The 19,086-nt window shown below is 39.7% G+C and overlaps 1 protein-coding gene across 1 annotated transcript; it reads right to left on the bottom strand.

Annotated features, from left to right (window-relative positions):
* Nucleotides 1-414: 414 nt before the first annotated feature.
* Nucleotides 415-18,061, bottom strand: LOC142197583 (protein LEG1 homolog). Its single transcript, XM_075267984.1, has 7 exons — nt 17,772-18,061; nt 11,034-11,105; nt 6,251-6,441; nt 6,164-6,209; nt 3,354-3,438; nt 2,223-2,461; nt 415-596 (listed from the first exon to the last, which is right to left on the bottom strand). The coding sequence occupies exons 1-7, from the start codon at nt 18,058-18,060 to the stop codon at nt 415-417; spliced, it is 1,104 nt and encodes a 367-aa protein (XP_075124085.1). The 5' UTR covers nt 18,061.
* Nucleotides 18,062-19,086: the final 1,025 nt, after the last annotated feature.

The following is a 19,086-nucleotide window of genomic DNA, read 5'->3' as shown; positions in this document are numbered from 1 at the left end:
AATGGAAGAAACAGAAAACAATTATTGTTTTTGAACCACTACAATCCTTGGGTATTGGCTGCGGCATTGTTATCAAGGTGGGATTAATAACATTGCAACAAATCAATTTATTCAGAGAGAAAGTCATTTCCAGCCATTAAGGCAAAGCACTTGTCCTATAGCAGTTTTATATTTAGCTTTCTGCAAAGTGAAGAGTCCAGCTTAGTCCAGCTATCACTTTGCCTTATATCAATCTTCTAATGACTCAGAAGACTAATTAATAGAGTTCTCATTTGTATTCTCAGCTAGATATGCTTTAACATGGGTGGAATAAGCTAAGCAAGAGTAAAAAATTAGAAAATGAGTTGTGACAACTTTGTCTTAGGAGTGTCACTTTGGCTATATAACAATACCATACTGACAAATATACTTCCATTAATTTTGCCTTTTTTTCTGAACCTTGCATGTTGAATTTTTAACCAGTTCTATAATGATCTTAATCATTGTTTCTGGAACCAATTGTGGGTCAGTCATCATGTTTTGAAGAAGTTTTTGCCCTGCAATTCTTCCTTCTTCAGAACACATGGCTTTCTTCCAAAGTCTCAATAGAAAACCACCTGTGGAATAAAAGGGGAAAAAAATGAGTGACATTTACATACAGTATTTCCTTTCCAATAATACTTCAAACTATGTTAATATATTTAAAGAGACAGCCTACTTGAAATTATGGTATCTTACTGATGATGATCCCTATTATGAAAATTGAAGTATGAAGGGATACGTATCATCAGCATATATACACTGCATTCCTATTTATTATGCAAATTGGATTTAAGTGTCATAAATATTCCATTGTTTTGTTTTTCAATAACAATGGATGGTATTTTGTCTCAGAGCTCTTTGAATCACTGAAAACAATGTTAAACACCTGTAATAATTAGTTTGCCAGGTGAGCCCTATTAAAGGAAACATGCTTAAGAAGGAGGTTCCATATTATTAAGCAGCAGGCCACAGGCTTTAAGCAATATGAGCACGAAAAAATTTCTCTGCTGCCAAAAAAGCATCAAATAGTTCAATGCCTTGGACAAGGTATGAAAACATTAGCTAGATCATGAAAATTTAAGCGTGATCATGATACTGTGAAGAGACTTGAGGCAGATTCAGACCACAGATGGGTTCGTGCAGATAAAGGCACACTGAAGGTTTCTGCCAGACAAATTCATCACATTAAGAGAGAAACTGCTAAAATACCATTACAAAGCACCAAACAGATATTTGAAGCTGCTGCTACCTCTGGAGTTCCACAAACTTTAAGTTATAGGATCTTATCCAGGGTTCAATCGAACCCTAGGCCCTATGCATGGTTCATAAGTTGTACATAAACCTACTATTCGGCCACCCCCAAACAGTGCTCACAAGAGTGGACCCTGCATACATGAAAACTACTTCTGAAACAGTCTTGTTTACTAATAAGTGCCGTACAACCCTGAATAGAGTAGTGGATGGTTGGTGGATGGCCTCCATGTCCCAATAAGGCTATGATCTTTAGGGTGTGGAAATGACCTCTGCACAGTATATAGAGATTCAGACTGATCATTTTCTTCCTGGTACAAAAAGAAGAACTGTGCCTTCCATAGCAAATCATCTTCATAAATGACAATGAACCATCTTATGCAGTAAAGAATACTTCTGAGTCATTGGCTGCTATAAGCATAAAAGAAGAGAAACTCATGATGTGGCCACCATCCTCCCCTGACCTCAACTCTATTCAGAACCTTTGGAATATCCTGAAGAAAATGATCTGATGGTGAAGTTTAATTGATGCAAGAAAATTGAAGGTGCTGTCAAAGAAGGTGTCCCTGTGTTAACATGTAACGTTGTCTGTTAAGAAGTCTTTGATTGAAATAACTTTTCATTTCAGTAAATGTGACCTATTAATGTTGCAAATTCACCAAATGACCATTTTCAGCTCTTTACAACTTATTTAGAAAGTCTGTTGTGCATAATAATTTGGAAAAGTGGATTTTGATTTTTTTAATTTATTAATAAATAAATATGTTATCATTGGACATTTTGTTAAATAAAATTTTATACTCTAAAAATTTAACGGGAAGAGGTTAAAAGTGACTTTTCTCATTTCAATAAAAATGATGAAAAGTGTTTTATCTTCCTAATTTTATCTCTGCTAGACACCACCTGTACCTAGTCATAGCTAGTCTATAAATTGTGTACAAAGTACATACCTGTAATTGTGTTGGTTTGGTGAATAGCGTGTAATATAGACAGAACCCGATTTTGTTGTTCTGAGAAGTCAGGTATGTGAGGAGCTTTATCAGTCACAGCCAAAACCCTGGGTGGCAGAAATCTCTGAAATTCATTTGTGCTCTGAAAATCTGTTGGGAAATAAGCAGCTGCAAGAAATTCAACAGCTGTTGCCCAGTCCTGTCCAAAGCTTCCTTCAGGTCCCGAGAAGTATTGCAGCCTGTGCAGACATAGGAATATTAAGTCAGACTGTATGGGCTTTAACTGTAATTATTAATATATGAACATTGTAAAGGAACTCTCTTAGGTCCGAAAAATGCCTTACAAACCAAACATAGTGCGATGTAGGGCCATCAATAGAACTATAAACTACCATATGTCCAAAAAGCAGATGAAACAATGCAGAGTTAATCACCTTTTACAAGATTTGCCTACTGTCACAAATGCACTTTCACTCCTCTGGCATTAGCCCCATGATTTTCAGCCTGTGTGTCTTTGTAGTCATAGCTGCCAACCAGGCCCATCCCCAATGCACCTTCTGGCTGTTTTGTATATCCATAAAATATTATTATTTCTTCATTACTTCATTGTTTTAGGCCAAAAAGTTAAATATCTCCTATTAAAAGGGTTTTCTGAGTAAAAAAAAAGTATTTTTACATATTTATATTTTGGGGTTTCTCTGTGAGCTCCTGGCATCTTCTGTATTTGATTACATAGGCATCTTCCTGCCCAGTGTTTTTCTACAACTACCATCATCCCTTGGGCTTCACTCAGAGCTCACATCACCTCCTTCTCTCACTCCTTCCTCCTCTCTTTCTCACTCACACCCCTCTCCCAGTTTCCCTAGCTATCCCACCCACTACTCGCCCTTTCTAACTAACTTAAGCCCCTGACCCTATCAAACTTACCAGTGTTCCGGTCCAGACCTTCTTTAGCTTAGATTAGCAATATCAATGTAACCCAGACAACCCCTTTAATGGCATATACATTGCTCTATTAATGGTTTGAGGGCCATTTGGATCTTAACAGACCAAAAAAAATACCTATGAAAACTTTTTTTTTTTTTTAATTGCATGGCTGGTGTATATCATATCGCTTTTCAGAAACTGTACCTGCTTGAGCAGCGTGGAAGTGCAACATTAATAGACTGAACATGGGCTCTCCACATATAGGATAGGATATTATCTTCTTCTTTGGCTACATCAGATGATAATGTCCTTATTACCTGTATTAAAATGTAACTTTGTAAGTATTTAGGAAATACTTATGATGTAGGAAATGAAGTATTTCTTACTTATACAGCAATCAATATCTAGTAGAATTTAGTGTAAGGAAAATGTTTGTTTTTGTACCGTGTTAGCCAGTGGGTAGGAAATATAAAAAACAAAAAACTTGCGAGTCTTCAGTAGATGATACCTTTTTTAATGGCTAACTCATAATCATGACAGAATATAACATTTTGAAGCTCTCGGCTTCTTCTTCAGATATATCTAAAAACAATATCTAAAAAAGAAGCCGAGAGCTTTGTAACGTTATATTCTGCCATCATTATGAGTTAGCCATTAAAAAAGGTATCATCTACTGAAGACTCTTAAGTTTTTTGTTTTTTATAGTAGAATTTAGAAATGGGAAGGAGGTGAAACATTCAGAGGGGGACGAGTGAAGGGAAGGAGAGGGAGGGGGGAAGAGTACATGGGAGAAATACACTTTTGCGCAGCACACCTACAAATAGCAACATTGAACATATCAGGAAACAAATAAAAAACTGTTTCTGGTAATTTTTCCCTAACAATACTAGAACCCTGGTTGGACCCCCCATTAAAGTCAGGATTTCCCTGTATGAAAACTGTTATGACTGCATTATAAACAGAAGTCATGATGCTAGTGAACAGAATCTAAAAGTACAAAGGCCATATACAGGAGATAAATGCTGGCTGAGGACCTCCTGACTTGCAGAATACACAATCCTTTTGTTTACTCTCAAGCAGACAATGGATGTTTATGGAGGAGTTGGAAGGAAAAGGTCTTGGCCAATTGCTCAGCTGTTATTTGGACAACCGCAAAATAAAGCCTAACTAAAAATACAAATAATATGTGTAGCAGATATCACGGCTTTTGTGGGGGGGGGGGGGGGGAGTGTAATGTAAGTTCTCCCCAGTGGGATGTGGGAGTCAAGATCTTCTATGTACTTAGTCAGTTGGTGTAAATTCATTGGAGGCTAAGGAGTTTAAATCAGTGAGAAGAGTGCAACGTGTCAAGATAAGAGTTACATGTAATAATAAACAAATATTATCTTGCAGAGTAGGCAGCTGCCCCGGGCCCACTGACTCTGTGGAGTCCATCCCGGGGCTGCCATTAATACCTTCTTTACTATTTACTATATCGATGTTTGCAGACACTGATCTAGTTAAAATGTATCCTGCAAATAACTGTTTTATAAACTGCTATCCACTTCAGACCTGAGTTTTACAAGACGCTGAGATCACAGACAGCAGACGTCTGCATTTCAGTACAGACTATGACGTCATCAAGCCTCCTGCACCAGGACACAGACGTTATATGCGTGAACAGGGAGGATGCGGCGGCGACTCAGCCCATCAAGGGACCGCAGGTTCTTGAGTATAAGTTTCTTTTTTTTTTTTTAGCACAGATTTTGAATAATTTTATAATATAAGGGGATCGTTAGGATGGGGAATTATTACTATAAGGGAGGAATCAATAGGGAGAATTAGGACGATAGGGGGGTCATCTATATAAGGTCTATTAAAGGGGTCATTTATATAAGGGAACATTATGAATGTAAGGGGGTGATCTATATAAGTGGTCATAAGGGGAATCAGGGGCATAATACAAGGGGGCCATTAATTTAATTAAGGTGGCAATTAGGCTTTATTAAGAGGTCAAGCAGAGGTTTCCCCTGCAGACTTTCTGCTTCCATTATTCCTATAGAGAACCGCCAGTGTTTCCGTAGGTATAAATGACATGCTGTGATTTCCAAATTCATAATGGTTTTGGAAACCGTAGCGAGTCCATTGCACGTACGTTGATTGGTCCGCGCTAGTACCTGTGGGCAGAAGCGATTTAATATGCACGCATATACTTTGGGGTCTCTAATGTGTGACTAAACTAACATCTCTAGTAGCTACTTACCTCCAGAGATGGCTGGTCTGCAGTGCCTGGTTTTCTTCTTCGCCTCGCTGCCGCTCCACGCTGCTCTTCTCGCCTCGCTGCCGCCGCCTCCCAAGTTAGTGTTTAAAGAGCTAGGAAGGCGGGGCTTGTGGCTTAGGAGAGTGTGGGCGGGTACAGGGTGGGGAGACGTGACATCTCCCCTCCCAGTACCCGCCCACACTCTCCTAACCCGCCCACACTCTCCTAATCTGGGAGGCAGGGGGCAGCGAGAAGAGCAGCGTGGAGTGGCAGCAAGGCGAAGAAGAACACCAGGCACCGGAGCAGCCATCTCTGCAGGTAAGTGGACACCAGGGGGGACTAAGTAGCCAGAGGATTAAAAAAAAATCCTCTGGCTACTTAGTGATTCACTACACAGCGTGGATTCTAACAATTAAAGCGTTCAATTGTTTGATTCCATGCTGTATAGTGAATAGGATTGCTTTTAAAATCCGATCTCCGATTAATAAAAAAAATCCCATTGACTTGCATTGGGATCGGAATTGGGATCGAGATCGGGTTCAAATGAAAAATGATCGGAAATCAGATTTTAAAATCGATCCTGAAAAGTCAAGATCAGCTCAACCCTAGCAGCCATACAAACCAGCAGCATTGCAGTGTTCTACATGTGCTCACCTCATCTACACAATACGAAGTAAATACTGAAGGCCCTTCCCACATAGGAGGAGTGTCCAGCCACCAACCAATCTCTGCTCCCAATATCATAATAAGTCCGCCATACTTAGTGCAAACCTACACAGGCTGTCGTAGACAGGGTGTGATTGGTCAGTGATGTCAGGTGACTGGGAGGAGTTCCCAATCCCTTTTATATCACATATGTAACAGTTACCTCAAAAAACGTTTTCCATTCATCCATGGCTTTAGTGGAAGTTGAGCGGCACCCTTCAATACTGTAGCAAAAGTCATAGCGAAATTCATCCGGTTGAGTTATGACAATGCCATAAGGAAATCCTTCAAATAATCCAGCATCAGCAGCTGCAAGAAATGGGATAACAGCCAAGTAGTAATTCATACCTACAAAAGAGTTACACATATGATCTATTAGAATCATGTACAAAAGGGAGAAAAACACTCATGTGTACAATATTACTGTCTTTCAGGCAAAGTTACAAACAGATATCACTTTGTTATAATATAATGTGTTTTTTTTTTATTATTTTAAGCAAGGGTAACCTGATATGAGTTATAAGGTTACCAAATGTAAAATGATGTATTTATAAGATTACTTTCAGTTAATTTGTAGTATAGGAAAAAGATAGTTAGATGGACAATTAGATAGATAGACAGAGACAGACAGACAGACAGACAGACAGACAGACAGACAGATAGATAGATAGATAGATAGATAGATAGATAGATAGATAGATAGACAGAGACAGGTAGATCGTTAGATAGATAGATAGATAGATAGATAGATAGATAGATAGGTGATAGATACATTCAGAGATAAACAAAATAGGAGTGTAGCAGTTAGACAGCTGCAGCAATGGCAGTTTCTCCATAAAACTGTGGCGGATTCAGGCATTGCAGGGCCCTGGGCAATTGACTTTGGTGGGGCCCTACTTACCAGGGGGTCTGGGGGGGGTATACCCGGGAATACCAGTGGAATACCAGTAGAATACCCCCCAGGGGACTGGGTGCTCTGGGGGTCCCCCCCTTCCCAGGATTTTTTTAAAAAATTATCCCTAAAAATGCATTTTTGAGGTGTTTTTTTAACTAGTTCCTGTGTCTGCACCACACATGTGACCTAGCTTCCTGTTCTCAGATAGAGGAGGGGGAAATGAGTGAGGTATGTGAAGGCTGGGGGACTGGTCTCACCATCTATTTATAGAGCTGTATGTCCAATGCCTAGCTGCATCAGGAGCGCGCACGCAAGGCCAGCGGCATAGAAGCGACGTCATCTTGTCATCTGGCTTTGCATATGAAACCCCGCCCACCAATTGACACAAGAAAACCAGGAAGAAAGAAGAGTTTACATCAGCGAAGACTGGTGAGTAAGGGACATGGGAATACCCCTTTAAGGGCCTCGCGCTTCTAACCGACTGACCCAACCTGCATTTTGTTAGGTCCGGGCCACGCCTCGGGACCCTGCTGGACGCGGGGCCCCGGGCGGTTGCCCGGCTCGCCCCCGGCCCTGGAGCCGCACCTGCCACAAAATATAGCACTGTTCTATTATACCATAGATTTTTCCTTGGGGCCAGAATCTTCAAGGTACACCTCTGGTGATACACATACAGAAGAATAGGTAGATAGATAGCTAGATAAAAAAAAAAAAAAAAAAAAAGGGTGAAATGAAATTGTCACTGCACTGTAAACCTTATACTGTTGTGTGGAGACTTGGAAAATGAGGAGTTGCTGAGTTTCCTCCATGGAGAGCCTCACATGATTCTCTTGTTAGGCCTGGTTCACATCTGTGTTTAGTATTCCATTCGGGGATTCCGCTTGGGGAGCCCCCTGAACGGAATACCGAGTGCATTGACAAGTTGTGAACAATGAAAGCACATGGACCCCATAGACTATAATGGGGTCCGTGTATTTTCCACACGAATCATGCAGAGAGAAAAGTACTGCTTGAAGAAAACAAAAACCTATGAATTCTGACAAAATTCAAGCGTTGATTGTGCAAGAATGGACTGCTATCAGTCAGGATTTGGTCCAGAAGTTGATTGAGAGCATGCCAGGGAGAATTGCAGAGGTCCTGAAGAAGAAGGGTCAACACTGCAAATATTGACTTGTAGCATTAACTCATTCTAACTGTCAATATAAGCTTTTGTTACTCATAATATGATTGCAATTATATTTCTGTATGTGATAAAAACATCTGACAAACACACATAAAAACCAGAGTGCAGCAGATCATGTGAAAATATAATATTTGTGTCATTTTCAAAACTTTTGGCCATGACTGTACTTCTTGTCTCATTGCTCTAAACATTTCTCATCCCGTCTCCCAGTCTCAGACAGCACTAGTAAAGGCCTTAATGGAGGAGCCAGGAGTTGATAGAGTTGAATACAGTGGTGGGGCACAAAGCTATCTGCTTCCTGAAAACACAGACAGAGCTGAATAGAAATTCACCTTCCAGGACAGCACCTAAAATTCAGGACTGTCCTGTTGTCACAAGGAAGCCCCCACTGCCATAGGGCCTGGTGAATATGAATGGTTTGCCCTATGGTTGTGGCCTTGGTTCTGTGGAAAAATATGGAGCCTTACAGTGGAAGTTCCATAATACAACCTTTTCTGTGTCTCCATACACAGAAATTTGTAAGGTATAATTGCTGTTCATAGTCTATGAAATATACTGTACTTCGAAGCTCATATGTCAGTCATCTATACTACATAATCTGTCAAGATACTGAAGTCATAATATTAATAAATATCATAATAAGAGAGAATAAGAAAAAAACATATTAAGATCCATAAACAGCGCTTAGCATGTTGTTTCTGTGGAGCAGAGCAAATTTTTTAAAACTATTCTGTGAAAAATTGAAGTGTAAAGAATAAAAGACAATGTCGATGTAAGAAAAAGATGGCAGATGCTTTTAGTGACAACATAACAAATGTTGTGTTGCTGTGTAGGTGTCCTGTTGAGACTGCTGTTAGATAGCTTTCCAAGTGAAAATGAACACTTTGCTTTCAAATTTACGTTATGATTTTTAAGTTTATCAGTGCATTGAATTCTACCACCTAGGAAGTGTTTACACCAGAAGTTGACAGTTTTTTTTTTACCATTCAGACAGCTTGTCTGACACATTTTGATATAGACATGTTTATCTCAGATCTTCAGTTTGTTCCTATAAATCACAATATGATGGCTGAATAATTGCCTAAGGATCTTTCATACAGTTGCTTGAAGTTCAGAGTATCTGAACATTGGTGCAGATATTTTCAAAACATTATAAATCTTAATCTCATGTAAAATGTTAAAATCACATTAGCTGTGTAAGTGGCCACAGGAAAATGGCTTCTTACACCAGGTGGGCATGCGCAGGACAGCCGCCATTGCTGCCAGGTGCCTACAGTTTTACACAGTAGACACCCAGTGCTAATGCCCACAGTCAGTGTTCAGATCGATTGGGAGCATTAATGCCTCCGGCGCCTTGGTCAAAGCTGACTGAGGCACCATTTTCACGGCGGCACATGGGTATGCTCTAGGGCCAACGTCACGTTGACATGACAGCTGGAGCCTTGTAAAGGCTCCCCGGCCTGTCTGCAGTGATTTTCTTTTGCAGGCTGACAATTTTTTGTAATGTATTGCAATGCATTAGCATTGTAATGAATTGCATTAGTGATCAGACCCCTTGGGGTTCCAGACCCCTAGGGGGTCTAATAAATGCAAAAGAAAAAAAAAAAAAGAAAAAAGTTAAAAAAAATATATATAAATTTTTTTTAAAAGTATTAAAAATTCAAATCACCCCCCTTTCCCTAGAACACATATAAAAGTACTCAAATACTGTGAGACACATACATGTTAGGTATCCCTGTGTCCAAAAACGCCCACTCTACAAATCTATAAAAATATTTTTCTTGTACGGTAAACGTCGTAGCAGGAAAGAAAGTCAAAAGTGCCAAACCACCATTTTTTCACTGTTTTGCCTCTAATAAAAATTTGAATAAAAATGATCAAAGCAATACCAATTCCCCAAAATGGTAGAACTAAAAAGTACACCCGGCCCTGCAAAAAAAGATGCACTATACATACACAGAAGTATAAAAAAGTTCCGGGTGTCAGAATATGGCGACTTTTTGAAAAAAAAAAAATTGGCACAGTTTTGGATTTTTGTTAAGGGGTAAAAATGTAAATAAAACCATATAAATTAGGTATCTCCAGAATCATTCCGAAACACAGAATACAGGTGACATGTCATTTTGGCTGCACAGTGAATGCCGTAAAAACGAAGCCCATAAGAAAATTGCACAAATGCACTTTTTCTTCAAATCCCCCCCCCAATCTGATTTTTTTCCAGCTACCCAGTAAATTGTACAGAATAAATAATGGCGGCATCATGAAGAAAAAATTTGTCCCGCAAACATTAAGACCTCATATGGCTCTGAGAGCGGAGAAATAAAAAAAGTTATGCGGTTTGGAAGGAGGGGAGTCAAAAATGAAAAACGAAAATCAAAAATGCCGTCGGCAGGAAGGGGTTAGGAATTCACATCTGTCTGCATCTAAAAACAACGTGCTAGAGTTAATTTTATAGGAGGGCAGTGTCTCAGTATATTTAAGGAATCCTACTTAAGTAGAAGAACAAATAGCTGAAGTTGCCGTTTCTTGGTACTAGAACAATATTACAGACTGTCATGAAGAAGCAGTATACAATTGTGAACAGATGAAAATAAGGATAATGAAGTGAACACAATGGAAAAACTCAATTAAATATCCCAAACAAATCACAAGATATCTGTGTATAAACATCAATATATATTGGCGTCATTTGTAAGACAAGGTTTCTGATATACTACTCTTCCATCTGCCTAGCTTAACACTATATAGTATGAGCAAATCTTACACTCAACCTCCTTCAGCTAGTTTCTCTTCTTCATATAATATTTGAAAAATATATATTTTACAAGTGCTACTTTCACTGTAACAAATTGTTATACTTACAAGCCCACCAACTTTTTGCTGAGATACTTGTTTGGTCTTCACTGTGCATCTTAGACGGAACTTGTAATCGACCTAACATGGAAGAAATTGAGTATTTTGTTAGTCATTTCTATCTACCACAAAAGCTTTACACCTCATGATTAATAAGTAAAAGAAGATAAAACCATAAGGGGCCATTTCTAAGATCTATGAGATGTTTTTGAAAAAGGAATTGGGTTCTGTCTCTGATAGGTCACAAATGTCCAGTGAGAAGGATATAGGCAACATTAGCAAAGCTCAATGGGCAACAATGGGCAAAACACTTCCGTTTCTTCTAATTCTAACCATAGAATGATAGAGTTTATGTTTTTACATAGGCAATATTGTGCTCTTGTGTTTTTTAAGAGGATTGAAGGAAATCTGAAGATAGTTGCCTGAAATGTAAAAGACCCTTGGCAGACTGGTATCATTTAACTCCATGTGAATGCACCCTTCCTTAACCATCAATATATACTATAGATAGCACAGGGTTGGTAATTGAACTCTAATAAAATCTATCGACTACTGCCATTCAGCATAAACATTCATTGTGGTATCAGATATTGTCCGCACTAAATCACGTCTGGTAGTACATGTGTTTATTTGGTGTGTTTGGTTGGCTTTTAATGAAAATTAATAAAAATTACTTTTTATCAGGAATTTTACTATGCAGTATATGGTCTACCTAGTAGCTACTGCAACCTGGGTATAAAGCCTGTTAGGATAAAACACAAATTTTGCCTCACTGTAGGGACAGGAAAAAATTTCCCCCATTTTGGCTTTTTATCAAAGGTTTAAAATCATGGCAATCTTTTCTCTATCAAGAATGAGGAAATAGCATAAGGGCCCCTTCACACGGCGTAAACGCTCGGCTCATTTCGAGCTGTGCACGTGAGCGCTTCTAAACACTTCCCATTCACTTCAATGGGAGCGCGCATAAAGCCGGCTTTACGCACACTCCCATTGAAGTGAATGGGAAGTGTTTAGAAGTGCTCACGTGCACGGCTCAAAATGAGCCGAGTGCTTACGCCGTGTGAAGGGGCCCTTAGTTGGTGAAATGCAATGGATTTCACTAAGTGAAGTAATGGCACTGCTAGCAACTTGGTCAGGTGTGGATTAAGTTGCTTAACTGCTGAATGACTGGGTGCAAATTGCTGTTTCCTAGTATATTCCTTTATGGATGCTTGATGTTGGAATGATGATGATGGTGATTATGACCATGTGTTAGGTGGCCTTCCAACAAGAAAGATGAAGGGTAAGATGAACTTGCTCACTTTTCCTGCCACTGCCAAATCTATTTTGCCAAATGAACTTGCCTTCATCTTGGGGCCTTAGCCATAACAAGATGAAATCCAAGTTTCTCTACCATTGGGTGGTTTATAAAGCTTTCAGAAACAGAATGTGTCTTGTATCACATGCAGGAGCGTTTCAAATATCAAATGTGCTGACTTCTATTTTACAATTTTCTCTATAACCTCCTCATTAACCCTTACCCTTCTAATTGTTTCTGTGCTTGTTTATTAGGAATAAAAACTCACTATTCAACCTATGCAGCTTCAAGAACTTCTCATTAATGCTATGAACTAAGATCTAGATGTAATTTGTGACGTAGCATAGGTAGTACCACAAAGGCGTAAAACCTACATTTATTTGCATCACTTTGCTTGTACGCTGCCCTCATTTTTAAAGCCACAAAACTCAAAACACTTTATGTCTCGCTCACTCAGCTGTATTGACTTTCTAGTTTTTTTTATATTTCTTATACTTTCATATCTTATCAAGTGCCATCCTACATGTCTTGCATATCAAAGTTGTTCGAGCATATGGTATGCAAGCATCTCGCATGAAAATGGAAAAAGTCTCAATTTACATTTGAGATAGACACCTTACAAAAACCCTTAATGCCAAAATGTATTGGTAACTCTCTTAACCACATGCTAAAATAAAGTTTATACCCACAATGTCCTCATTTAATTTTAGAGGGAGAAACTCAGTGTCTACAAATGACTGAGCAGTAACAGACAATATTACAATTGCAATGTGCATAAATGCCAAAATTGAATATGTTTTGCTTATACTGTTCATAAGAAATGTAACACTAAGCCTGAAGCTCCACATTGTGGAAATGCATTATTTTTGCTGCAAAATGTGTTACATTTTTTGAGCCAAAGCCAAGACTGGCTGTAAAAGGAATGGGAAATATATAGAAAGCTCTTATACGTCTCCCTTCTACTCAATCCACTCCTGGCTTTGGCTCAAAAAAACGCAGCAAAGACTGCAACACAAAAAGCTGTGATACCGCAATGTGTAGCTTCAGTCTAAGTGTTACTGTGCTTCATTTTAATGATTCCCTCCTAATCATTAACTGAGTAAAAGAACACATCAATTTGTGGAACTATGGGAGGTCTTGTGTTTTAGTGTTGTGAACCTGTATGTTGTACAAGTTTAATAGACTAAGTACACTTATTTGTAAATTGTGTAAATCCAATTTTTCTCATGCTTAAAGGAAGTCTATCACCAGAATCGAGTGTATCAACAACTTTTGATTCAGATGACTCCAACATATCTATCTGTAGGCTGGGTTAATATGCTGGATTCTGGTGACTTGGCTGGCCACTCAATACTGTTCCTTTATAAACTCCTGTGTGTGTCACCTGGAAACAAAATATGAAAGAAGGATTTTAAAGCATTTCTATGTATTATAAATTGTGATGTATTGTGTTTATGACATAAAATTAAAATTATGTGCACATCCATTTTGCACTACACTCATGTGAATGTAGGCTTAAGCAGTATGACCTTATCCATGGGGCCAGCATTGCCATTTTCAACTGCTTACATCCTTTTGACATGGTTACAATTGAAAATTATGGTGGAGCATGAACACAATGTTGGTGTCCTTAAACAGGCAACATGAAGACATTACACTATCTCTCCTCCTATTTTAGGCCACTGACTGCAAAATAGTGGAGGGGTCGATTCCTTTATTTGTACCCTTGATTTAATGGAAAGACTGCACTAAACCAACTTAGATCTCTATTCTCCCCAAACCTCAATGACCTGGTTCTTCACTCACTGAAAATAAGCTTATGACATATGTCAGTTAATGTGACACAATATTTATCTTCCCATGCCAGAACTTTCTTTACATCCATTGGCAATGGTGTTTGAAAAAGACAATGATGGATAAAACATCACAATATGTATTTCTAAATAAAACTTGTTTCACTACATCGTGATCTTTGGATTGCCAAAATCACTATAACTCAAGAAGAACAGTATGGTTACAGGATTACATCTGGTTTCTGGCAAAAAATGTGTAATTAAAACTTCCAAACTTTATTAGAAAAATCTAAAAAAACACAGACATATAGTGATGAAATAGTGATCCGCTATTCACCCTATTAATTTTTTTGCCCCTATCTTCGTATATATATATAGAGAGACCTATGGGTAAATACGCCTTAACATGTCCTCCAGTGCAATGCATGCGACTAAGTGCTAGTCCACCCACACCCTTACAATCCCCCACTTCTGTATGTTCAGGGCATGTAACTTAGAGTAATCTGTTGTAGGGGCTCCTCGTGAATAGTCCTATTTGTGATGTAAACTAGATATTGAACTATTTACGGATCTCCCAACAGCTTAAAGTTGCGGTTTATACAGCTCAATTGCACTACTGGTGTCTAATCCGTCTTTATCATAAACACAAGACAGTCTAAAAAGCTGCTAGCACTTCCTTCAATTCATTAAAGGTTATAGTGAACCGGGTCGTTATAGCTCATGATAACACTTAAAAGAGGTACAGCAGAGTTTAGCATAAACAATCCCTGCTGATAAGCACTCCTGCTGATAGTGGGGTGTGATAACCCCCACCCCGCACGTGTCCCCCCATCCTGCGTGCCCCCTGCCCCCCCTACCCCCCGGGCAGAGTTTGAAGAGCAGATTCCTCCACTGCACTCACAGAATCTGTACACCTGATAGTCTCAGCGATTCCACACAGAGGCTGCATATACACTACTGACCTAACCTGGTAGGACATGCGATTTTTCCACATCTTCCAGAAGCCGGTGTAGTAGAGAAAGCTGAACGGATTTTGCCAACATTTGCCCCAGTTTCTCCCCCCCCCCCAGCAGAGTTTGAACCCTGAATTGCCACGTCGTACTCACAGAACCGGTACACCCGATGCACCTCTCGTGGCCCCACACCACGGCTGCATGTTCGCTCCTCTCCCAACCGTCCATTAGATGCCATTTTCTTGAGCTTGCACAGTGTCCGGTTTCAGCCAATATAGCCCACACAATAGCGCAAGCCTATCTGAGAACACCTGAAGGACCTGTGATAATGTCATATCGGGTCCTTTAGCCTAGCCTGAACATAAGTTCGGTTCTAGCCATTATGAACTCTGGGCATTTAACTGCATAATAAGTAGCCTATGTTTCATTCCAGGTCGCAATCTATGTATGTGGCAAATGTCAGCCAAATCTGTTCAGCCGTTTTGGCGTGATTGAGGACCAAACATCCAAACACACAAACGTTCACATTTATACTATTAGTAGGATACATATATATAAAAGAATATTGCATTATAATTATTTATTAAAGGGGCTCTATCATTGGCAAAAGTTATTTTTAACTCATCACATCCTTCCATAGCCTTTAGAAAGGCTAATCCATACATACATTCTGTATGTAAATTGCCTCAGTAGTGTTTGAATAAGTCCATTTTTATTCATATGCTAATTAGCTTCTCGGTGGACAGGAAGTTGTCAGCCAGCGCTCTTCTCCCTGCTATGTGCTGTGTATGAGAGCAGGGAGGAGGAGTCAGCAGCAGCCTATGCTGTATACACAGGAGACAGTGCACGAAGAGACTTCCGGGGTGCACGGAGAAGGCTCATTAGAATATGAATAAAAACGGAATTATTCAAAATCTACTGAGGCAATTTACATATAAAAAGTACGTGTGGAATAGCCTTTCTAGAAAACCTAGGCACAGTCAGCGATGAACATGCCGAGCGCTTCCACCAGTAGGACATTTCGGTGATGGAGTCAGGATGCATGCTATCAGGGTCGGTGGAGTGCAGCGATATTGGCAGACTACTCTTGGACGCTTCAGCATGATTTCTCAACTCATCAGTATAAGCGGAAGTCCACAGCCAAGAAATTTAAACCATGAACATGTTTAACGAATTTTTGCACATATTTTACAGATATTAGACTTCAAACTGAATTTTTTGTTTATCGTATAATTCTGTTTGTTATATATAATTTCAGTAGCTATAGCCATGTTCATGCTTACGTTTAAAATTCATGTAGCAATAACTTGTAAAATACGAGTTTTTGTGCAAAAATTACATTTCTTATGTTTTGAAGTAATTAATTTAAATATAAAATTTAAGATCATGGATATTTCACGAATGGAGGGTGATACAGAAAAACGGTATTTGAAATCAGCATGTTCAATTTGACTAAGATCGATTATTGTATACCAAGATAACCACGGAAAGTTTTTTTTTTGTTGTTGTTTAGTGTAATTCTAGACCATCTTGTGCCAGCCTAAGAATTGATTAAAATTGATGAATCAAGCAATAGTATTAATAAATTCCCTCCAATGATCACATTTTTAACCACTTCAGTACCGGGCCAATTTGTGGTCCAGGACCAGACACATTTTAGGTTTATTTTGTATGTGCGGTTTTGAGGTCTGTAAAATTTTTCTCTTATGTCTCAGTCAACTAATTTTTGCGTCTCTTTTCAGGGACACATAGGGCTTCATTTTTATGTTATCTTTATTTTCGAATGTGTTTTAATTTTTTTTATATCCAGGAAAATATAAACAAGATAGGAGGGAAATTGTGTCTGGTTTTCAACTTATTTTTTTTATTTTTTTATTTAATAACACAAAGTGTCACTGAAAAACTTTATAATATAGTTTCTCCTCTCCATTACAGTAATTTTAATTTTGTATGGTGTCGTCGGGGGTGGGGCTATAACCTTTAATAACAGAGTTTTATTAGCGTATTATTTATTTATTTTTTATTATCATTTTATTTACATTTTTTAAAACTATTTAATTATATTTTTATTTTTATTTTTTTCCAGATTGTGTCCCGATAAGGTGATAAGAGACCTTTGGGGACATCTGATCACTTATTTTTTTTGTACTTGAGGCTGATTTCTCCTATAACTGGGGCTGCTACATTTAACTCTAGCTGCAGGAGAAATCCAGCCTCCTGCACAGTGTATATACAGCTTACTGAGCTGATCTGGGTCCTGTAGGACCCAGCAGCTCTTGCAAGACGCTGCTCCCGGCGGATCACGTGTCCGCCGGGTCAGAGGGCAGCTGAATTATGGCAGCGTCCACATTGAGCGCTGTATATACAGCGATCGAGAAGGCAGGGGAGGTAATAAATCTTCCCTGTCTTCTCTCTGGGAGCTCCGGCTGAAGTTACAGCCGGCTCCCATTGAAAGCAGCTGCACGGTCTCCGTGCAGCTGCTGTGTTCTGACTGGACGTACAGGTACGTCCTGTCAGAACTAGGCAACCACTTCCCGGACGTATATAGTGGGCGGTCCGGAAGTGGTTAAGGTAAATCTGTATTTCGTTATTTAATGAAAAGTTCGGAATTATTGCATATTTGATGTAAAGTATAAGTCACATGACCCAATTATTTATCTTAATACATATATAGCATATTTAAGTTTTATATAGATTATATTACCTGTACGCATCTGCCATCCAAGTTGCAGAGGCAATCCCCAAAGCACATTCTTTTTGTTGTCTGGTTCTTTCATATCCAAAAATGGTGCAGTAACATTTAGTAATATTTTGTACAATGCCATCCGCTGTAGATAGTCCCAAGGATTGATAGTGACAGTATCATTGTGAATGGTGAAATTATTTAGGCTTTCGGGAACAAGTTCCCACATCGGAGGATAACTCTCATTGTAACTGTATGCATAAGGAATGACACTTCCAAATGCCAATACCAGAAACAAAAACGATAACATATTAAATAAAGAGTGTGGTCAGTATAAAATAAGTGGGCTCTGCTGAGTGTGTCTTCTTATAAAGCCTGAGTCTTTGTTGTCTGATGCAAATATCTGTTGCTTTCCCACACAGTCTGTAACCTGTAGAAAGACTTTGAACCTTAAATCAATATATTTACTCTTTGATGGATATATCTAAATGTCCTATCTTAATGTTCTTGGAACGTTCACTATGTTTAAGTACCGTATATACTCGAGTATAAGCCGAGTTTTTCAGCACAATTTTTGAGCTGAAAAAGTCCGCCTCGGCTTATATTCAAGTCATTATGGTAATACTGTAGTTACAGTCCCGGCATACAGACATGTGGGTGGGTGCCGGGCCATAACATCTCCACGCTCCTGTCAGAAGTATTGGGGCCTTCTAGCAGATGTACCGTAAGTACTTGTGAAGTTTGAAATGAACAGCATTGCCATGGCGATGCTGCGGGCCTGGCACCCGCCCCGGTGTCTGTATGCTGGGTCTGTAACTATAATGTAGTCTGTAGCTATAATGGTGCCGCTTGCTCCAGAGCGGTCGCCATTCTAATCGGCACCTCCACTGCAACTCTTAAAGTGGTAATGCCGGAGTTCCTGAGCACTGGAGTTACAGTGGAGATGCCCTCTGCTGCGGGGAAGCGGCAGGTGCCGCCATGCCCCTAGAGAGAGGAGGGAGCGGGCGTGACCACTCTCTCAAATGCGGCCCTGAAGCGCTGAGGGAGATCCCCGGCTGCCGGAGCTGAAGGGGAGATCCCCGGCTGCTGGCAGGAGTGTGTACTTGAAGGAAGACCTTGGCCGCTGGACCTGAAGGGGAACTGCGGCCGGCTGCTGGTAGAAGCGCTGAGAGGAAATCCAGGCAGCCGAGTCTGCTGGGGATTCTCCTCAGTGCTTTTGCCAGCGGCCGGCCACAGTTCACACTTCAGGTCCGGTAACCGAGGTCTTCCTTCAGGTCCGCCCCTCAGTGCTCCTGCCGGGAATTCCCCTCAGTGCCTCTGTAAAAGCTCCCCGGCT

This window comes from Leptodactylus fuscus, chromosome 3 (assembly GCF_031893055.1).
Source record: "Leptodactylus fuscus isolate aLepFus1 chromosome 3, aLepFus1.hap2, whole genome shotgun sequence".
NCBI lineage: Eukaryota > Metazoa > Chordata > Amphibia > Anura > Leptodactylidae > Leptodactylus > Leptodactylus fuscus.
The sequence above is the reverse complement of the archived record's forward strand: the minus strand, read 5'-3'. Positions and strand labels throughout refer to the sequence as shown.